This window comes from Garra rufa, chromosome 24 (assembly GCF_049309525.1).
Source record: "Garra rufa chromosome 24, GarRuf1.0, whole genome shotgun sequence".
NCBI classification, from domain to species: Eukaryota; Metazoa; Chordata; class Actinopteri; order Cypriniformes; family Cyprinidae; genus Garra; species Garra rufa.
The window spans coordinates 9,058,438-9,082,280 of record NC_133384.1 but is presented as its reverse complement, the minus strand read 5'-3'; the positions used below and the strand labels follow the sequence as shown (position 1 = coordinate 9,082,280).

Genomic DNA, 23,843 nt, shown 5'->3' with positions numbered 1-23,843 from the left:
ATGATACAAACAAACACATGTGCAATACCAGTTCAAAACGATAATTTAATTTATAATTAAATCTTTGATTTGGGTAGTGTTCCTAGAGTGTTCCTGTGTGGCATTTAATGCAATTTGTGAGTAAAATAACAATTTTGATTAGATTATATATACAGTTTCAAGCACTCGGTTGAACTGAATCAATATAAAAATAGTAAATAAAACAATAAAAGCATTTTTTTTTTTATGAATAACATCACTGGGAGTTAGTTGCCAGCTTTGTGTGTGGTTTGCCATAGTAAACTGATGTAAGAACAAACACATCTCAAATGCCAAGTGGGCACATTGTGCACCGTACTATGACTCATGAATATTAATTAGATGATGCAAAATTCACGTAATAATAGCACAGTGACATTTACAGTCTTCATCCACAAAAGTGTCCTGTTTTTTTCCCCTTGCGCTCTAATGATGAGTAATGTGTCATGATGTGTGTATGTTGGAGAGCTAAAAGTGGCATGACAAATTGCTGCATATGAATGACAGAAGATGGTGATACTCTTTAGATGTCGTTTTGACAGTATGTGAGTGGGACAACAGTTATAGTGTGATAGTGTGAGAAGAAACAGGTGTCGCCTTCATACACACACACATGCACGCTCCAGTACTTCTCAAAATAGAATTTCAACCCTAAAGCTATTGGCTTGTGCCGCCACATAATTGAGTCGGCGACAGTTTGGAAGACTGTTGCACGTGCACACACAAAAACCCACGTGCACACACATGCGCGCGCTAATATTGTGTCTGTAATACAAGACTAGAGTGGGTGGGTGGTCCTGCCGCAGCTAGCGAGCGAGATGGGATGAAAAACTAAGGCTGATGTGAATTCTCCTCTGTTTTAAGTCTGTTTGGACAATACGCTCCGCATACTGATATAATAATGGTGAATTTCAATTGGGGGTAGGCTCAGCGTGGAATATGATTGACAGCAGGGTCTTGTTTCCATGGCGTTTAATCACCCCTGACACTCGTAACTGCGGGAACGACGGGAGGAAAGGAGAGCAAAGCATCATGGGGAGTAGAACGTTCTATTTCTTTTCAAAGAATCGCAGTTTGGGTTCTCCAAGCTTATTAGGGATGCATAACCAAATCCTTGCTTGTGCATAATATCATTTCATTATGTTGAGAGGAGCATTGAAATATGCATGTATATGTATTATTAATATACATAGCAGCCTAGATATGCAACAGAAGACCTCCCTGCTCAAAAAAAAAAAATGGTCTCTTCCACCTGCCACACATTACAGTGTGAAAATTTAACGAAGGTATCGCAGACAGTAGAATGTGTGTCTGTGTGTTAGTGTGTCCAGGAGGGTTTACGGGAGGCGTTAAAATTGGGGCGCGTCTCGTACTGTGCATTCAGTGATATAAAGGTTGGTTTGTTTCACACCGTTGGGGGTGGCAGGATACCGTATGTGTGCGAATGGAAGGGACGGAATATGAGAACCGTGCCGCTCTCTGAAATTGGGTCCCCTGAGGGGGCGGTAATGTAGAGATGACTTCACCCGTGTCTCTCCGCTTGGCTGGCCTGATGGAAGAGGCCTAGAACTCCATCAGTCACAGCAGAAGAGAGTGCCACTGCTTTAATGCTACATATACACTGGAAATGCATTTAAACTAACAGGCAAAGAAAGTCTGCACCTTCTGCAAAAACGCCTTTATGACTGTTTGTGTATGTTATAAAGTAAAAAAAGCAGATATCTTACCCTTTTGGAAAAAGTAAGGTTAGTTCACATCATATTTCTAAGAACTTAATTGTTGACTGTTTGAATTTCCCAGTTTAATTTGTCAGTGACCCACATATCAACATAATCCAAACAAACCCATCTGCAAACACATAAACAGAGCCACTGCTCTTTTCAGCCTTTGCTGCTCACATGACGTTTGCAGAGCTATGACTTCACTCTGTTTGGCTTGGGTCTACTGTTTTGTGCTTGGTGCCATTTTTTTTGCACGGCGTTCTGTTTTTCATTCCCTGCCCTCTTCCTCTTAAGGCCAGCTGTGGAAACAGCGCTCCTGCACCCACACAAACAAGCTCTGTTCTCCTCTTCTCCTTTATCAGTCTGAGCAGGAGACCTCAGTCTACCTTCAGGTCCATCATGGTACATTTACACAGGAATCCAGCCAATGCACTTACGCTTTTACTTACTGCCTTTACGGCACAGTGGCCATAAAAAGCAGTCATTAACTCTCCCAAAGACTTCTTTTGTTTTCTGTCATCATTCTGGCTTGCCTAGCATTCTGGTGAGCTTGACTTACTTAAGTTAGGTCAAATGATGCTCTGAGAGACTGTTTTGTCAAGATAAGAGGGGAAGAGAAGAAAAGCTTAAAATGATCGCCAACATCATTTTGGTGCACTTTGGACATAGACAGATGTATTCATGTCTAAACATGTTCTTGGAGCAACATCCTTTGTCCTCAAATAAACATAGACTTATTCAGTAAAAGCCAGATGGAAATCGTTTGCTAAGATTTCAAGGTACCTTGCTGGTGCTAGAAAACTTGATTTTTAGTCCCTATCTCAAATGTTGCATTTCATCCCATTTGTCATAGACTTAATTTAACTCTCTTTGCAGTCCTTATAAGTAGTTGTGGCCTTTTGATGATACTACCCAACAGTCTATATGAAGTTACTTTACCAAAGTCTGTACTTAAAAAATATACTGCAAATGACCTAAGGTGCCATTTGGGAAAGGGCCTTTAATAATAATAATAAACTAAACAAACAAACAAACAATCTTTGATTTTAGGCCTAGATTATTGCTAGGGTAAGGTTTGGCTTATCTTTTCAGGATTCAGGAACATGCCGTACTTGAGTAAAACGCATTGCTATTACAGACCAAGTTGCTGTAAATTACTAACCAAATTCACTCTTTTAAAAACAGAGTGCACTTTTGTAGTGAATCAGAGATTAGTCTGAAGATGCTTTGGTGCAGTAATGTGTGAACATCTTTGACAGTAGCATCCCAGCTCAAGATGGAGAGCATCAGTCTTGTTCAGATCTGTCTGTTCTGCTCTTTCCTTCCTCTTTCAGCTGGTAATTTCTCCCTGCTCTTATGGCTTGCTGAATGATACCTCCACCTAGACACACATACACACACACTCATGCAAGCACAGATATTCTCTCTACTTAAATCCCACCTAGGTAAAGCCAAGCGTGACCAGACATTTGAAAAATTGATGCAAGCGTTATCCAGCCAAAGATTTGAGGGTTTAAGAAGTCGTTTCCTCCTCAGTGGTGCCGTGAGAATCAAAGGTGTGTTATCGGATTTCAGCAGTCTGTCACAGAATCACAGTCACCGTTGCACAACCGTAGTCACAGCGGAGGTAACATTATACTGTACTACAAGCTCTCCTCAAGACATCCTTTTCGCTGCGGCTTTGAAAAACAGCAGGCTTCTCCTGCCTGCACGCAAAGTCTTAGCACCTTCGGAAATCCTGTTTATGGCATTTTTTTAGTCAGGCACGGCACTTGTTCCCTAACACAGATGGACCTTGTAAAGCTGGAGTGGGAGGTATTACAATAAGATGCAGATGGAACTGCAGTAGTCGCCTCAAGGCCAGTGCTGCGTATGAAAAAAATGTCTTTAAGCATTCTAGCCACATTCTCATTTCTGTTTTTAAAGACCACTCGGCACAGGCTGCGCACAGTTTCATACCAACCCACAAGCTCAGTGGATCCTGAGTGCCAACTTGGCCCTGCTAATCATCTGCAGAGCATTATGGGATTGACTGCAGAGGCCATTTTACATTTGGAGAAAGAGGTCTGTGTAGAACAGAATTTGCTAATCTATTTCTTTGGGAACTTGCGGGGGTCTGAAACTGCGAAATGGAGTTTGCTGTTAACAGATCGAGAAAAACAGCAGGGACTGATTTTAAAATGGAGTTTGGACCCTGAAGCCAAGAAGAGAGGTGTAAAGCATTCTCAAGTATAGAGTCCCAATTTCTCAGACCAGACACTTCTCCACCTGCCCCAGGTCTTAAACCACCTCGTCGCTCCTCCAGGTTTCGGCATGCTTCATTTTACGACCCCAGAAGAGACAGCGAACAGATTGTTTTTAATGCGTTCCCCCCTCTCTCTGTCTCAGTGCTCTACCTCTGCCCTCTTTAACTGTTCAGAATCTTTTGGCCTATACTACTGGACTGTCGTTAGGGATTGTGAACCTCCATGAAGTCTCACGGCCCCTTCACACACATACACACGCTTTTGACCATAATAGTGGTGAAAATAGCCTGCCAATCCAAAGGGGAAATTAAAACAAAAAGGATGAACCTAATTCTCAGAGACCTTCGCTTCGCTGCTGCCTTGCAATGTTAACGGGCAAGCCTTTCGGCAGGGATAGTAGTGGCTACGCAATCCAGAACAGTCAGATGGGAGAGGTAGGTCTTATTTGCACGCCTGAGGTTAAGACAATTTATCAGGGTTTGATAGTGTCTGTTACTACCTAGTACACATTGTTACCTACACCTCCCGTAAGCATTCTCAGAAACAAAATATGACCGAGATGACGCCAGTCTCCGGCGTGATCTACAATAGTGCAGAACACTTTATCCATCACCATAGGGAAAGATTAGGTTCAACGTGCCCTTTTCAAAACAATCACTCTTTTCTTATCTCATCCTTTGAGATGGAGATGGCTGAGAGGATATACAACTGTCCTCAAGAAAGTGTAAACAAGTAAAGCTGTAAACTGTTGAGGGACTCTGACCCAAACATCATGTGTGAAAAAAAAAACTCCAACAAACTGTCACTTAAGACGCCCATGCTGAATAAGGTTAACATTTCCACGAAGGAAGCTGGGCTTTTTTCTATTTTAACAGCTCAAGCCTTAAGGGGACAAGGTAGCAGCTCGCTCACCATAACTGTCTACCGTTCTCCATAGTATGTGACAAGCGTTAACCAAGCCTACCGTAATGGGCTCCTGCAGCCGCAAGCTGCGTTTGGAACAATAATAACCTCACTGCTGTCACTCAAAATGTTGGTGAGACAGACAAAAAAGGAGCTGGGGTTGGGACCAGAGTCCGTTACAACAGTACAGAGAATGAAAACACTCCCTGATGGAGTTATTAGCTTACATGCGACTGTTGCAGCGTGTAGAGGGAGTGACTATGACTTGAGGCTATGGCTACGAAGTTAGCCCAGAGTTGTATGATAAGTGAGTGCTTTTGTTTATTTTTTACTGTATCTTTTGACTGGTTGAAACAGGTTCTATGAGCAGCCATCTGTTGAGAAGGACATTCTTTTTGTCTCAAAAGAATACAGTACGGTTTATGTAAACAAAAATGAGAAAGTACTTTTGCATAATGGACGTGACCTCAAATAGACTTTGTTTCCTGAACTGTTCCCAAATTCTACCCAACCTCGGAATTGATAGAAAATACAGGTGCAAATAATGTCTCATGTTCCCCAGTGACAGATGTGTCTATCTAAACATCCACCATTCATCCTTCATCCCTAAACCCAAGCGATTAGAGTAGTACCATTTAATTATAGGCGGTACAGAGCGCATGTGGTGTAGGGCTGGCGAAGGGTGTGGACATGTCAAGCGGTTCAATACTTTTCAATTCCGTGAGAGTAAATTACTCCAGCCCTGCCCCAGTGGCCACATTCGCAGAGAGGTCTTAAGCATCATGCTTAATCTCCGAAACATATTTTTAGATGCTAATCAATTTTGAATGGGTGCGGTGCAGGAGACCACGCTGCACGCTTTCATAAACGGCAATTATGATTAACATTGATGGATTTAGCGTGTCCGCTTTCATTAGCACTGCTAATTAGGCTGTTCGGAGAGACACAGATTCCCAACAATCACATTAATGAATTCCAGTATTTTAAGGGAATTATTGCGTACTGCACTACTAGCATTTTTACTACAGTCTTTAATAGGCAAATAACCAGATGAAAGGGGTAGCAATAAAACCTGAGAAAGGATACATGAGATACAAGATTGCTCTGGCAATTTTCACTCAAAGTTTTAAAATGTGCAATCAGACTGAAACACTAATTTTCATTTTTTGTTTGCACCTCTGAGACAAGCTATTGCCCTTCCTCCTAACCAAATCCAAACTTGTTGAACATTCATTTTTGCCAGGGAAAAGCAGAGCAGGCTACAAGACAATGAGGGCACTGTCCTACCACTATTATTAATTCTCCTCTACAATAGTGCACAGTAGTGTTTCCCCTCATTCCATCATCTGTCATTATCCATTAAAGCAATTTTGCTGCAAAACAGAAAGCTTTATGGTTTAGAATTCGAAGAAACACAGAAGGCATATTAGATCATAAAATGCCCTCATTTAGAATCTAACATCCTGTTCTCGTTGGAGGAAGGAGCAAGAGCAATTAATTAGAGTTTTGCCCAGGGGGGCAAAATGGCTAATATGCATTTACTGATTAAGTGAAACACATACACTAAGCGAGCCACAGCACTGAGCTCGGTTAGGCTACATCTGAGTGCCACACTTCTTTGCTAATGTACAATTCCCAAATGATCCAATATAAACACAGCTGAAGGAGCTTGAGGAAGTTCTGTCTTCAACCAGCAGGGCAGGATGGATATCTGTGCATGATCCACTGACAGGATATGATTTGCCTTAAATTGCCTTAACTTTACCTCAGAGATTTAACCTTAGTGTAGCAATGATGTCATTGGTGGAGGAAAACTTCTGAAAACTTCTGCAATTTAGCAAAATAAGTTATTGAGCTAAACCTCGTGATGACTACAGCTTGAAATTTAACCGTGGACAAAATGTGCAAAATGTATAACTATAGAGCTGCTTAAATGCTATGACAGTTCAGTTGTAGGTTGAAACTTGATATCGCGAGTTGATGTCCAATCTTTTGAGAACCAGAGCTGTATGAAATTACATGTTTATATAAGATTCAGCTAAAATACAATTAAAATAAGTAATATATAGTCACTGTTGAGCGACAGAGCGAACAAAAATCCACTTAAAGGTGCCATAGAATGCATTGAGAGAATATTTTAAATTGTTCTCTGATATCTACATAGAAGGTATATGGCATAGGAAAGGGCAAAAAATCTCCAGAAATGGTTTTACAGGTCCATTTACAACCCTAGGATTTGCCCCCAGAATGAAATGCTCTGTCTTATTTGGAAGCTTCATGAATATTAATGAGCTCTGTTCTGATTGGCTGTTTCACAGAGCATAGTTATTATTTAACTATGCCAAGGTAAATTCAGTTTTCCATTCTATGGCACCTTTAAGTACAAGAACAGGACAATGGAAAAAGAAATTGCACTGTATGGTGAACAAGGGACACAGGTCTTCATTCAGTCTCTGTCAGGAGCCCATTTCACTGGCCATTACTAAGAGAATAGCCACCATTTGTCCCACCTTGACATCTGATAGGGGGTATTATTACTGAGCCAGAGTGGCCCCAGCCCTCTGGAGATGGGTCCATGGTTAAGAAGATGAAAAGTCAAGCTATAGAAAAGGTGGATTGAGTTTGACGGGAGGGAGGTGGCTGGCCCGGGTCAGATGTGCACTATCCTCTATTGAAAATGCCCCCCATACACGTCAAGCCGTGTCTCCAACCCTTGGGCTGTTGCTGATTCTGCAGTGCTAGAAGGTGATGTGAGCCTCCTCTAATGATGGCTAAATTCATTCCTATTATGTGCAGAAAGTATCAGGGTCAGCTAAAAGGTAATACCTTTTTCTATGCTAATTACAATACTAATTATTCGGAGATATATAACAAGCTCCCACAGGCTAGAATGTCCGACCCATGTCACTAGTCCAACAGCAAAAGAGAAAAAGAACAGACACTTATTATAGATGTATATCTAAGTGCATTATTAAATAAAATAACCCACAAATCCAATTTGGCATAGCCATAAACTGATGACAAAGATATGACCTAGTAATTTTTTGAGAGTAGGGTCAAAATCAGACACAAATGATGACTGTTCATGCACAGTATGAGACAATGCGCTTGTGTAAAGAAAACAACCATTACTAAACTATTTGGCCCAAATACATACAGCAGTCTAATACATGCTCTCAAGTTAGTCATTAACAGAATTCTTAAGGAGGTCAACTAGAGGTAAACCAGTGGGTGGCATCCATGAAAGAAACAGAGAGGTAGACAGAAAGAGAACGATTGAGAGAGAATGTGCTACAGGCTCATAGATGAGAGCATGAGGTCCCCCTTGGCTACGTCCTGGGTCACTAAAAGTTTCCCCCCTAATGCTGTGTGTCCAGCTCTTTTTTTTCCAGAGGAAAACTGTGCTTATAACTGCACTGGGATTAATTCAATTAACTTGCTTTCCTTGCGTGTCTTGCCCCTTCTCCGCTCCTTCACCCCCTCTCCTTCCTCATCCAGGCAATGTAGACGGCAGATGGGGGCAGGGAATTGAAACAAAGTGCCACCTTTGACCAAGTCAGAATCATATCTCATGGGAACAGTGTCATGGTCAACAGTGAGACAAAGAATTGGGACACACACACCCCTTATATACTGATTTTTGATTACATAAGAGGAAGAAGGAGAACAAAAGAGAATTCCTTGCTTTGTCAAATCTCTGACATTTGTTTCAACATCTCGCCATTCGACTAGTTTCCTTACTCTTTCTATGTCCTTATTCATTATCGCGTACATTCGCGCTTATCTCCTTCCTTTCAGCTCTCTTCGAAAAGGCAAGTTCCTGGAATTACACACTCCAGAGGGCACACACTGAGACAGCCAGGTGGTGTGTTGTTTTCTTTCCATTGCAATTCCGGTGCATTCTGCTGTGGCCCGGGCAATGCGCTTGTGTCAAAGTGTGTGCACGCATATGTGTGGTGTCTTGTCGTGAGGCAGTTTGATCAAAGCGCTGATGCCAAAGATGATGCCAATGTTTGGAGGGCAAAATGACCTCTCCATTCACAAAGCCACATGGCCACTGCCAACTTGGAGACTTCACAAAAGATAATTAGCTCAGTATGCACACAATGACCAGCAGACCTGCTGGAAACTACAGGAGAGGATAGGAAAGGAGGGACTGACAGACTTAAGCTGGCATCGAGGCTGAAACATTACAAGACCACGAACACCCCACCAAGGGGTTGATTTAAAAAACAGGTCAGTTTGCAGCTTTTGGGACATGTGCTATTTAATAGCGAATTATAGTGTGAGAAAAATACCACATTCGCACACAAACCCAGTAAAACGAACGCCAACTGCTGAAAGACAAGACCAAGAGAAAAGCAAACAAAAGGGGCGGGCGAGCGGCGTGTCAACCGCCTCGACTCAATCAGAGAGCCTTTGCCCCATTCATCACTGTCTCTTTCCAGCCATCAAACTCACTACCAACACTGTCGCAGTGAAAACGAAGACGGACGGCTCTCGGTCGCACTCGAGCTAGAGCAAACAAATAAGAATGAGATGAAAGTTAAATTCTTAATACAAGATCTCACAGCCTAAATGTTTCAAAAAGACAACATTTTCAAAACAACAAGCTGAAAAACTCAATTTGCCATCTTAGCGTGGGGCCCAAGTAGAGCTGAACCTTGTCAAACCTAAATCCCCATCCAACTGGTCCCTTAAGCTCAGAGCGGTGTGGGCTGAACCATAGCTGGGCAGGAGCCCCATCAATCAAAAATAAAGGGCCATTTGCGGCTCTGGCAGCAAGCTAAACAAGGCCAGCATGTGCAGACATGGTGCATTAGCTCTCCAACAGGACCACATCAATTAAAGCTTAGGTCCTTCTGATGTTCTCTAGGGGAGCTTAAAAACCAGGTTGTCTCAAATCAGATCTTTAACCAATCTCAGCTCTTGGTTCCTAAGCAGTGGTAATTTTCCTTCTTCCACTCTCTCTTTCTGTGTTTCTCGTAGTTCTCGGATTCCATATTTGGGCCTCTGCATGGAAACATCTTGCCCTGTTGCTAATGAGCTTCATCTAAACAAACTCAGGGATTTATGTTCCACTGCATCCTTACATGTGTTATGCGTAATGAAATTACAGCGGTTTAGACATGGAGAACTTTCACTTTTTCCTGCACTGTCGTATTTCAGATAAATGGCGTATTGCTAAATGGCAGGGAGATTTCACACTTGAGGTTACATTTTATTAGACAAATGCAAGTATGCAAGACAATTCATCAATATTTGTGTCTTTAAAGACTTCAAATGTTATTTCTTAGGCACCAACATGGCCTCAACGCCAATAAATGCCAAGTGGTGTTCAACAACAGTTTTCCTTTACAACAAATTCCACTTTTTATCATATCACAAAGTCATATCTTAAAATCATAATCCAGTGGTGAGATTAACAAACTGTTCTTTAATCATGCAACTACTTAGGAACATCTGAGCTGGAACAAAACGGAAATGAGCAACAAGATTTACTCACAGCAGAGAACAGAAACTTCCATATCGGGAAACCTGCTCTGTGTGGAAAGCTGGGAGACCTTCGCCAAGTTCCCTTTAGAATCTTCATCATTCTTTTGTCAGTGAGAGATTTGCTAATGTCGTCTGTGGTTTACTGCAACAAGGGAGGAGGTTTGGTACTACTTTGTTAATTCCTAATTGGGTTTGCTTACTCCTTCATCTAAGCTGCATTCATCCAACTATTACTCACACACCCTGTAGTGTTTTTTATTTGAATCTTCCACTTTTTTCCCTCCTGTCCGCCCTTCCGCCGCCTCCTCTTCATCTACTCACTTTCTAACACTCTCCTCCTTTTCTTCCCCACTTCCCTACTTCATCACTCTCTCCTCCCCTCATAGATAAGCTCACGCTGAGCGGCGAAGTGCCTAGGCTTTCTGAGAGAGAGACGGAGAGCGAGAGAACGAGGAGGACATGAATCAAGCCAGTGACAGAACAGCAGGGAGGACAGCAGATGTCACTGAGAGAGAGAGCTTTTCAATCAGCCTGTCCTTCCAACACACGGGCCAAGGTGAAGCGCTTTAGCGGTGGAAAACCCCTTGCCCTGACACATGCAGAAAGATACACACCGCTTTAATCTTTCTCATTAGCCAGACCACTTTACAACCTCAGGTTTCTCAGTGTCATGCGAGAAGGTTAGAGGTCCAAGGAGAAAATGAGGTGACGAAATGCCTGCCAAAGAGTGAAACAGGCATGACTGTGAAAAAAATTAAAGAACAACAATTGTTTCAGAGCTACTGGAGTTCACATTGAAACTCTGATTGTATCTTAAATCTGAGCATACTCTGCAACATGGTTGAGGTCTCCTCTAAAAGGGCCTTATGGTCTACTGTTTTCAAACAGGTTTTAGAAAAATGCATGTCATTGGTTGATCAGACAAATCGCCTCACCCCAAACTTCAAACGCCATTGGTCAAACTGTTGCTACGTATGGCTTTTCAGGATTCTCAAACAAACTGCAGTGTTTTAAATGCAATTGAAATTACATACATCATCTAAGTTTTTGAAATCTCCCAATTCTCAACATAAAGCGTAGCCAATGTGAGCACTACTGTGTATGTTTTCCAATGTTTATGCCTTATTCTCCATCTGGACTGGCTTTAGTAACACCACCTCGCTCATGCTCACATATGACAGCTGCTGCTTCCTTTCCCTGTACCCAGAATCCAATGCAGAGCCAGAACAAATGTGATTTAGAAACAGTCTAGGGACAAGAAACAACCTCCCAACACAGCAAACAGCTCAGCGCGGTTGCAGAAGTCCCTGTTTCGCGGTCTGTTTTCTGTCTGCTCGGCGACACAAAGCACATCAACCGTTAAGGGAAAAAAATGCCATCTTTGTGAAATGAAACAGGAGTGCTACACCTGTTTTAAGAGCACAAAGTCTACACAACGCTCTGCCTCTCATCAACAGCTCACGAATGGCTCAGCACCGCTTTTGATCCTACGATTGCTTCCCTGACCCTCCCTGAGAATAGATTGCCGTGCTTATGTTTGTTAACAGGGGCCATAAGTATTTAAAACAATCTCTGTCAGCCCAAGCCTCCTCCGCTGCCCAGAGGTCAACGCATTCCCTGCCTTTAAAAACCCTCATCGTTGAGGATGAAAGGAGGTCCGTTGCATTCCATACTTCTTTGCTTTTCCCTTCCGTGACAACCGCTGATGAATGTTCATGCCATACGGCTCTCTCTGTGTTTACTCGTTGTGGAGGAGTAGAGAGGGCCAGCGTTAGGTGTCTGGAAGAAGCAGGGAGAGTTACGGCCATTCCCAGCCTGGCTGTGGAACCTCTCAGTGGGGGAGAGGAGACCCAGAGGGAGCCCATGCAAACAATGGATCAAGACCCTGCCTCAGTGGAAGAGCCGTGTTGATATTTAAACACCGGTGAGATCTACCATTTTACCCTTTCTCCTCTCACCTCGGTTTCTCAGCCACAACATTATTTCACATCAACAGTAGGGCAGCGGAGCCATTGAGCGTGTATCTATATAAATCAAACCTAAAACTTCAACCCATAACTAAATCAAAGGCATCTACTGTTAGAGTCTCCATGACTAATCAGCTTTGTCCTAGTCTCCGAGCAACACAGATACAGGATGTGTGGTTTGTTTGGCCAGCCAAGAGTGTATTTGCTCTCTCTGCAGGACGTGTGGCACTTTGTGGGCTGACCCAGCAGGGCGGCGCTGAAGGTTGGTCACTGTAAAGCTGTGCTTTCAGACTAGCCAAGGGCCTTCTAGTGGCCTCCTTTGGGACCAATCTTGAGTGAGCATTCTCTGAATGCCATCTCGACTATTTACAAAAGCCCGCACATGCACAAATCTAAACTGACTGGCCATTGTTGTGCATTCTCTGACTAGTTACAAAGAGTATTGCTTCTAGCTGTAAAGCTTATCTCTTTTGAGGGCAAAGTTACACTTTGTCCTTTGCCACGTTTCAACAATTTCTCCATCCAGTGCATCCCCTCACCGCTTCAAGACAGGAATGTAACAATCGGGAGGAAATGTTTCCAGTTTTTGTTTGGTCAGCGGATTGGGGCGCATCAATGATTCATCGTGCTGTCAGAGGAATGTGTTATCTAGAGAGAGCGGCCTTTGACACAACACAGTACACACACACAAAAAAACACACTATGACCTCACTGAAGTCCATCTGCTTTAATAACACTAAACACACCAGTGTGACAATCTACAGGGTTCAATCAAAAGTGTTCTTGCAGCAAAATATAATTTCAAATATAAAAAATTAATTATATTTATCGAAATATATAATCAAATGTAAACAAAAAAGTCCATTTGCATCCACATGCCAGAGATCGTCACACGCGTGCAACTCCCAGTGTTGACTCTGATCCGGCAGCTGTTTTTTTTTCACAAGTGGACACGAAGCATTTCTTGTTTGCTTTGTTGATAACGGACATGTTATGCTGAGCATGTGCGTTCCATTTGTTGCTAATTAGATTGCGAGTGGCGCACTGAAGCGTGTGTTGTAGCTTCCCTCGCTCGGCAGTCCATCTGATAAAGAAGCCATTTCGGCCATCAACAGTTTCCATTATGCAAGAGGCCCTTAATGTGTGTCCAGCTGAATCTGGGAGTCAAGAAAACACCCCTAATCTGCAGAAACCAGATCCACCAAACAGATGTCTATCTGGTCTCCGAATTGAATTAGTGATAGAGGTGGTGGTGCGGTGTCAATCTCGGTGGCTCATAACTTTCAGCCAATCACGACCGAAATTACTAAACAACTTTAAATTTGTTTGAATGGCCGCTCTCCACAGCAATTTAAAATGATAGATTGAAGTGGAGAGATTATAGAGTGGCACTGAATGCAAGTGAATGGCATATGTTGCCTTGGGGGGGAAATACAACCGCAGCACGTTTTAGGGAGGGGAAGAAAGCCCTGAAGCTGTTTGAGTTTTAGCAGAAAGCGCAGTGCCGAGGGCATGAGTGTGTCTTCAAGTTAGCACTTAACATAACTTGTCCTGCTATTTTATGAACCGTGACCACATGCAAAGGCATGATGCAAAACCAAAGGATATAAAGGGCATTTCAGAGTTATGGAGGTACGCAGTCCACTTATATAGTTAATTAAGTGGTTGGATGGGAGGGGCTGAAAATAAAAACTGGTGATGTTTTAGAAGTATTCAGTCTCCGTTAGGACTCGATAATCCTCAATTGTTTTCCGAACATTATAATCCTAAACAGTTCCCAGCACACTTTAAAGAGCTCACGTTAAACTCATTTATATCCTCCAACTGCCTCGGGAGCTAAACTTGCAATTCTTTAACTTGGCTTGCTCGAACACAGGCAAACCATTGCTGGATAATTTCATTAGGAAGGCTCATTATGTCCTCACCATGTGTCTATCCACACTCCATTCACTCTAAGTATCCCCCGGTTGGAGATTTGTGTGTGTGTGCGTATCTGTGACTGGAGGGGGGTCTGGACGTTTCTGGGCAGCGAAACCTGAACTCTCAGAAGAGACGGACCCCCTATGAGCAGACAGCGCGGGGTCATCTGGGGCTGTAAATCTCTGTAGGTTTACAGAGCCATAAAAAGGTAAAGATCCTGATAAACGGTGCCATTAATACAAGGCATTCAGCAAACACAAAGGACTCCAGGCGGAAGACTATCTGGGTGGAGGGGATACAGTAACAGAGTCGGCCACACTCTGACAGCACAATGACGTCCCTCAGACCCGCCAGCACAAACAAAGGAAACAGACGGAATGAGAAGGAGAAAGCGCGAGAGAGGACTGGACTTGGTGGAAACAAGCTGCACTGACCAAACCACACGTCAGCTGTTGAATCATGACGCAAAAATAAAAACAAAATAGCTGTCAATACCTTATTGTTTCACCTTATTGTGTGTAAAAGGAAACTCCAACATATAAGAATACAAGTGTTGACTTAAATGATGTTATTTTTGACACATTCACATTCATACAAACGTTAAATGTTTTCAATGAAGCCAAGCACACATGTGGCTCTCTGCTTCACACCAGCTGAACGTCTTGCGCATACTCAAGCAGCGCCAGCAGGTGGCGCACCTCCACACAAAATTGTGAACACTGAACACTTACTTGCACTCTCTGTCTTCTAGGTCAAAGTGTGGGTTGAAGTTGATCAAAATCCTCTGGTTCGGTCCTGGAGCTGTAATCACCCATATGCATTTCTGAGACGGGTAGTAAGACACCGGATAACCGGGTGAAGTGAGGTAATTTGCGCTTGTGATTCTGATATTGTCCCCACATTTATCTGGAAAGAAAAAATAATAAAAATCAATCATGCTGAAAATCTGGTCACCAACATAGCTGAACAAGGCATATCAGAAAGATCAGAAAGATCAATCTGAGTTTCACCAACCAACGATCCACAACTATATTTAGTGAATACCTACAGTAATAGGAAAATCAAAACAGTTGGTATGCAAGAACATTTCACATTAGATGTCTGAATGGTTTATTTTTGAACATCTAATACAATACCACTACTGTAGTTTGGTATAATGACTATGGCGTTTCTCTCCAAACATTCACTAAAACAGAGAAAAGCTCCTCTAGTCATTTCTGACCTATTCCTAAACACTAAATAAGGCTTGATATTTTCGCCTACATTTAATGTCATTATGTGGGAGGGAAGCATGACCTTTGTCTCTCCCATATTTTATTTATTTGCTCTTTCAACCACTCTAACAGCTGATCAACAGTGAATTTCATCATATCCATCAACAACAAACAAACTTAAGAAGCACCGCATGGCTCACGGTCTAACAGGGGTGTTTACATATAAACAATAACTTTTATTTAATAAACAAACACATGTAGACAGGCATTATGACAGAGCTTCGATGTAAAACTGCCAGCAAGAAATATATGTAATTGTACAAAAACAACTTAAGATATTTGAGTGTAAAAAATCAACTGAATGGAGTAGATGTTTTAAACTGGGTCTAGTAATGCTTAAATCATTAAAAATAAATAATAGAAGTACCTTTATGTGACTTAATGCGGGTGTTTGCTTTGAGGTTAATATTGTTGAGAGCCTATAATCACCCTTAATGTCTCAGAATTGGTATTTTTAAGCCTAATTTTAATTTATGAATGTACAGTATACGCATTATCTACACACGAGCTTCTAAACGACTTAAGTGATAAAACCACATGCAAGTGACCCCATGAAATTTCGCTCGAAGCCTTCTAGACTTCATTCCGGACAGGCGCGATAAACATTATGTGACTTTGTGTGAATTAACAATAAATACAATAATGCAGACAAGCACGCAAACACGACTGAAAAATACATGACTAATAACAATAAAACATCTAAAATGGCCTAGCCAATAACAGCACCAAAGATTCCCCAAAGTTTATAAATATTATTATAACTATATTTAACTAAACGTTTTCAAGACTTTGACTAATGTGATAAAATTGCTATGTATAATTGAAGTTCGTAGTATCAAACCAGTTATATTACAGTTAGGCTTTAAGATTCTTTGGAATAATGTTAGAATGTAGTTTCCCAATTTTGGCCGAGATGAGGGTCAGCAACACAAAACTTTTGTAAAAAGTTATCAGACGAAGAGAAAACTTAGATAGTATTTTGAATGACTTAATTTTGTAAATAATAAATTATTGTTAAGCATAATATAACACTCAGCTAATAACTAGTTAATCTATATTTAAATATAAATGCAGTATATAGGAAAATATGTGTTTAGGACGTTTTGAAATAGTTGAAAGCATATTAACAACTTGTGATCTAATAAGCCTTTTTTACCATTATAATAACTGATTTAAAGTAATATTATAATTTAAAATAATATATTTTGTAAATATAATAATTAATATTATTGGTGGAAGTTATTTTAAAACATATCCACCATGTGAACACATCTGACCACAATCTGAGCGTTTATTGTACAGAGCAAAAAGCAACAACGGAATATCGGAGCGGATAAAATGATCTGACCGGCCATCCGGTGTCAGAAGCAGGCGGCAGGTGAGAGCAGGTGACCAGACAAGACGCAACCCCTCATTTTTAGGACTAATACCAAGAAAAAGTCATTAAGACACCCCGTTGTTTGAGTTTCAGTGACACTCACCATTTTTGAAAGCACTGACGATGATAAAGATTCCCGTAAAAAGGATCAACACTAATCCACAATGCATCCTCGATTCCTTGAGTTGTGTGTGTGAAAATAACACAAATTCGAAAAATTAAGAAAAAAGAAAATCCTTAAACTGCCGTCTAGGTGTAATTCCTCTCGTTGTGAAGGAAGGAAACCAAAAGAACGCGTAAAAGGGTCTGAGAGCTGTAGAAATGCGGGTTTTTGTGCGTCTTCAGGTCGCTTGCATCCTGCCATTCAGCTCTGGTTTCCTCTGCGCTCTCCCTGCCGCGCTCCTCTCTCCTTTGCCATTTCCTTCAGCCTGTTAAAGAATGACAGAAAAAACGTTGCAGCTCCGCGAAATAGACGAGCAAACGGGCGTAATCCTGTGCGTAAAGTGGGCGAGAGCGATCGCGTGTCGCTACACTTTGCCTAAAAGTGGCTTGGATACGCGAGGCAGCCTCCGCGTAGTAACCCGGCGTTCTGCTTAGTCTCAAAATCTGAGTGAGGAACACAAACATCTGGCGATTGGCTTTGCCATAACAGCGTCTTAAACAAGGGATACACCCCCTAAATTACGCTTCTCTTCTTCCTAGAGTTTGTTGCTCTGCCGTGTGCCAGACGCGCAGGGGATTCTCATTGGTTTGATTACACATATGCAAAGCCCGACCTATATGGAGCCCAACCTCTCGTATAAAAGAGCTCAGAGACCTCTGTGAGACACTGGCCAGCCCTCGCTCGCCGTGGAAGTGTCGCACGGGTGCTATCCTTTATATCAAGCGACGACTGAACTTGTTGACCCAAATAAATAGCGAGATTCAACACAATATCATCGGCTAATTTTAGCTTTCAAAAATGAGAAAAGCACAAAAGCCGCTGGATATATGGATGTATCAAATAATGCGTAAAACCGCTATTTATTTGATCGGCATTGTTTCTTATTTGAATGATATGTCTTATTTATATCGCTTTAGCATGCAGTTTCTGCATGTTTCATGTCGTTGAGTGTTTGTACACATGCAAACACAAAGTTGAAGACGAGATGTATTATTATATGTATTATTACTCCAGAACTTCGTTCAGTATTGCACAGCTCTGATCAGTAGGAGGATAAAATATACAAATATGGCAACCCGCTTTTTTCTTGTAATGGTTTATCACACTGAAATCTGTTGCAACCATGTCTCGTTACACTGCATGGTGCCTTGAATCGCGCGTTTCATCCATAAATACAAACAGGAGCACTGAGCGAGGAGACTTGCGCGCGTTACGCAGCAGTATGGATAGATAAGTTGGATGCTCGCATTGATTCCGCTTTCGTGCACAACGAAATATGTTAGTCACTTCAGCCGAATCCTTTCTGCTTAGACAGACAATCAGCACTTGCCTACAAGCTGTCAAATCCGTTAACGTCCCGTACTACAATCCGATGACCGCGATCGTCCAGCCCGTTATGTTCTGCTGCGATACAGTTCCCTCCAATCCATAAAAACCACCAGCCTCAAAGCCGATCCCGTCTCCCTCTCTAAATAAAAGTCAGTCTTTTCCAACTTCGCTTGTATCCTTCATGGGCTCTGTATAGCAACCAGCCACCGCGCAACGATTCACAGGGAGCTCTAGCATTGAGTCAGGCTGAAATCTACCAATGAACGTGGGCTCTCTCGTGCAGTCATTCAAAGAGGTCGAAATCAAGGGACAGGTCCGGAGAGAAGGCAGAAAGCTCGCTTCATTCTCAAAGGAATCTCAGAGAAGTTCTGCGCTCCGCTGCGCGCCACGGTCTCCGCGAGAACGCGAGTCCATCCAGAATGCCTCCTGTTCCGTGAGGCTGCCCCGGCAAGCCGCATACACCATCCGCGCTGTCCACTACACAGAAACCGAGCATACACTGAATGAACATTTACAACATCGAAATCACAATCACTTGCATTTGCAGATCACAACACGACGTGTTCTCAAAAAAACGTGGAGTTCATAATAACATTTATTTTGTTTTGGATTATATTGCATATGCATATGCACCCATATGGTTGGTTCAGCAAAAGTGGACCATCGGTTAATGTGGAACAAAGAGGTTTTAGGCTACACTCTTAAAAATAAAGGTGCTTTAAAAGGTTCTTAACAGCGATGCCACAGAAGAACTATTCTTGGTTCCACAAAGAACATGCAGTCAAAGGTTCTTTAAAGAACCACACCTTTCTGACCTTTTCATAATCTGAAGAACCTTCTTCAGAATCTTCAAAATCAAATGCAACAGTCATTAACTGTCAAAAGATTTTTTTCTGAATCTGAAGATCCACTCATGATTTGATGGTGGATTTTAAACGATTATTGGCTTTCCAAAGGTTTATATTGTTGAAAAACCACAAGATTTGTGATCTCACTTTAGCTTAAAATGTAAAGTGGGACACCTGTAAAGGTTTGTGAATCAAATGGACTTGGTGGGAACTTTAACAAACAAGCTAAAAAATTAAAATTTTACTTAAAATTATTGTCTTGTAAAATCTTTATTTTACAGTCAGATCAGTTGTACAGTACAGTAGACATGTGGTGTTACCCCATAACCCATGTATATTGTTTAAACTGCTTAGAGTGTTACAACACCCTCTCTCTTTTTTACATTGTGAATGCATATTCTTTTCTACAGTGTGGCAGTATTACACAGCGGAATCAGAAGAGAACATTGCCAGCTGACGCTATTCGCCATCCGATGCACGTATTAAATGAGGGAATGAAAGCAGCTTTATCAGCTGCAAGCTTTTGTATTTATTTCATTTTTGTGAACTAGCAACTTTATGTGACTGAAAAGTCAATGTAAACTCTTTTCCAAGTCTATTAAATGACATACTATGATGATTCATCCAATGTTAATGCGTTGAATCGGATTGTATATTTTCCACTAGGTAAATCTAAGCTCAATGAGAAGTTTTTAAACGCTGGGAAAAACCCTGTGTTGCTTTGTTGAGCGAATTCTTCGCACTCCCGAGGTCAGTGTTTTCATTTGAGAAGTCTGAGAGATACATGCCTTCCTGTCGGCCCCCGACCGCCACATATAACACATAAGCGGGCTTCACCGAATCTAATACCTCGCTGAGGAAAACCGCGCTGCTGGACAGAGGCTCAAGCCGCTCAGCTATGCGCTTTGTCTCCGTGCGCCGGCTGCTGACAGACCGCCAGAGGACCGACACAAGCAGCGAAGCGTCCTGTACTACTGTGGGGAAGGGCTTAGCTTATGAATATTAACTAGGTCACGCTGACGTTGCTTGGTAACCGCTCTGGAGCGTCCAGTCACGTAAGCAAATCAATATTTATGAGCCAAGACTTTCAGCATGGCAAAGCTATGATCAGGGAGCAATACTAGCTTACTTCTTACTGCATACTGTGCCGTGTACAGTTCCAGAGAGGCCAATTTCCAGCAAATTAGGGGAGAAATTATATCTGGTGTATGAATAATGTTTGACTTGACTCTAAATCACTATGAAAAAATATGATGCTAAATCCTAATTATGAGAAAAGGTCAAAATTATGATTTTATGAGGTAAAAAGTAAAATTATGGATTAGACAATAAATTTTAAGACATTATGTCATACATTTTAAGATATGTCAAAATTATGATATATAAATTTATGGGTTGAAAAATGTGAGATACTAAGTCATAATTATGAGACAAATTTTAGGTTAGGAAGACATTTTTAAGATATGTGACCCTGGACCACAAAACCAGTCATAAGGTTAAATTTTACAAAACTGAGATATATACATCATATGAAAGCTCAATAAATAAGCTTTCTATTGATGTATGGTTTGTTAGGATAGGACAATATTTGGCCCGAGATACATCTATTTGAAAATCTGTAATCTAAGGGTGCAAAAAATCTAAATACTGAGAAAATCACCTTTAAAGTTGTCCAAATTAAGTTCTTAGCAATGCATATTAATCAAAAATTACATTTTGATAGGTTTACAGTAGGAATTTTACAAAAAATCTTCATGGAACATGATCTTTACTTAATTTCCTAATGATATTTGACATAAAAGAAAAATCAATAATTTTGACCCATACAATGTATTTTTGGCTATTGCTACAAATATACCCCAGCGACTTAAGACTGGTTTTGTGGTCTAGGGTCACATATGTCAAAATTATGATAAAAAGTCAGAATTGTGGGTTAGAAAGTCAAAATCTTAAGATGTTAATCATATTATGAAGTAAAGAGTAAAATTATGGATTTGAAAATCAAAAGATATTAAGTTGAAATTATGGGTCATGGTCACAATTTCAAGATGCTAATTCATTATTATGAGATACATTTTTAGGAAGACATTTTTAAGATATTATGGCAAAATTATGAGGTAAAAGTTTAAATTATGGGTTGAAAAAATATGAAGTCATAATATATGAGATTTTAGGTTAGGAAGACATTTTTAGGATATGTCAAAATAATGAGATTAAAAAAATAAATAATGGGTTGAAAAAATAATAGATACAAAGTCATATTTATGAAATAAAAAGTCAAAATTGTGGGTTAGAAAGTTTAAAATGCTAATTCATAATTATGAGATACATTTTAGGTTAGAAAGATATTTTTAAGATATTATGTCAGATGTCAAGATTATGAGATAAGATTAAATTATGGGTTGAAAAAAAATGAGATACTATTTCATAATTATAATATATAAAGTCAAAATTGTGGGTTAGAAAGTCAAAATTTCAAGATTAATCAAGATTTCAAGTTAATCATTTTATGTGATAAAGAGTAAAATGATGGATTAGAAAATCAAAATGTTAAGATATTAAGTTATATTTACAATATGAAAAATTTCAAGATGATAATTCATAATTATGAGAGATATTTTAGGTTAGGAAAACATTTTTAAATTATTATGTCAAAATTATGAGGTATAAAGTTTAAATCATGGGTTGAAAAATTTTGAGATACTAAGTCATAATATATGAGATAGATCTTAGGAAGACATTTTTAAGATATGCCAAAATTATGGGATAAAAAGATAAAATTATGGGTATAAAAATAATAGATACTAAGTCATATTTATGAAATTAAAAAGTAAAAATTACTGTGGGTTAGAAAGTCAACATTTTATGAAGTAAAGAGTAAAAGTATGGATAAGACAATAAATTTGAAGACATTAAGTCATAATTTTTAATACATGTTAAAATTATGAGATAAAAATATAAAATTATGGGTTGAAAATTATGAGATACTAAGTCATAATTATGAGATAAAAAGTCAAAAATATAGGTTAGAAAGTCAAAATATTAAGTTAATTTTATGAGGTAAAGAGTAATTTATGGATTAGAAAATCTAACTTTAAGATATTTAAGATATTAAATTATAGTTACGATATGAAAATTTTTAATTATGGGTCAAGGTCACAATTTCAAGATGCTAATTCATAATTATGAGATACATTTTAAGTAAGAAAGACATTTTTAAACAAATCTAAGATACTAAGTTAAAATTGTTTGTTAGAAAGTCAAAATTTTATAATGGTAATCATTTTATGAGGTAAATTTTACGAGTAAATTTATGGATTAGAAAATCGAAATTGTAAGATGTTTAAATTATGAGATAAAAATATAAAATTGTGCGTTGAAAAGTCATAATTTAAAGATATAAGTCATAATAATGAGATAAAAATGTGAAATTATGGGTCAGAAAGAAAAAAACTGTAAAAACGATGAAATAAAAAGTTGAAGTTATTGGTTAAAGACAAATTTTTAAAATACTACGCCATAATTATGAGATTAGATGGATTTAATAATTATGACATAATTATGATTTACCACCATATTTGTTATAGGATTAGTCTTTTAAAATATATTCTGTATTCCACTTATATTTGTTTAAAATGATATGTGATAGAGTGCATGTTATGCATTAATAAATAGCAATATCAAAAACCTCAATATGCTGAAAGATGCACATGGTACAGCAGACCTAAAAGAATTTCGTTAGTGGTCGATGTTTGGCAGAAGTGTTGACCTCACTGGTTAGCCATTACAAAGATCACATGTGGCCACATTTGTTCAGATCACTGACCTATTGTTGTTCTTACAGAAAGGAAGTGTAAATGCATTGCTCAGCATATGCTAATCAGGCGCCACTGAAGGGAACTCAGATGTTATAAACAAATCAACTTCCATTGTGATCGCATCAGGGTCATATTGACTATCGTGTGAATGCTCTCTTTCCAGAAACCCAACATGCATTTAAGTGGGAAAATACACAGCATGTCCATGTAGTCCTGATAAGATTTGGGAGAGCACTCCAATTGAAGCATTCCACACTCAGGCTTCAGCAGCGATCCATTTCTTAAACAAAAGCACCTCATCAGTTTATTACCAATCACTATTAGTAATCCCTGCCACTTCTGCGGATGGTACAGAAGGAGGGAGAGCGAGGCAGCCTTTCTATAAAATTGTATTTGACTAGACTCTATTCTCTAGGGGGTCATAAGGCTCTATAACAATGAGATTGAGTAATTTCACAGAGTCTACGGCTGCCATATCTAAAATGGTGGTGGTTTTGCGGGAACAATGGAGAGTCCATTTAACAAATTTGTTCCTTCCTGTCCTGAGTTATCTTTCATACACTCCTGAGGAATAATTAGCAGCGAACAAAAGCGCACATTCCGTTTGTCTGAGTGCATTTGGGCTCCGTTAATGCATCTTTCCTTTCATTTCACAAGTAACCGCTCAAAAGGCAAAAATAGGCATTACTATGAACCTAGTATTAATATAGCGTTTTGCATATTAATTGAAAGTGTGGTCATATGTTGTGGAAAGGTTGGCAT

General features: G+C 40.0%; 1 protein-coding gene across 4 annotated transcripts in view; it reads right to left on the bottom strand.

The window, feature by feature from the left end:
• The window catches only part of nrp1a (neuropilin 1a), a 65,574-nt gene extending 47,741 nt beyond the window's left edge, over window positions 1-17,833 (bottom strand). For all 4 annotated transcript variants that reach the window (XM_073830427.1, XM_073830428.1, XM_073830429.1 and 1 more), the window contains exons 1-2: window positions 17,027-17,833; window positions 15,003-15,177 (exon numbers count right to left, since the gene is read on the bottom strand). In XM_073830427.1, coding sequence (XP_073686528.1) covers window positions 15,003-15,177; window positions 17,027-17,093 — 242 coding nt within the window. In that variant the 5' untranslated portion in view covers window positions 17,094-17,833. The remainder of the gene's footprint in view (window positions 1-15,002; window positions 15,178-17,026) is intronic.
• Between the last annotated feature and the right edge of the window lie 6,010 nt (window positions 17,834-23,843).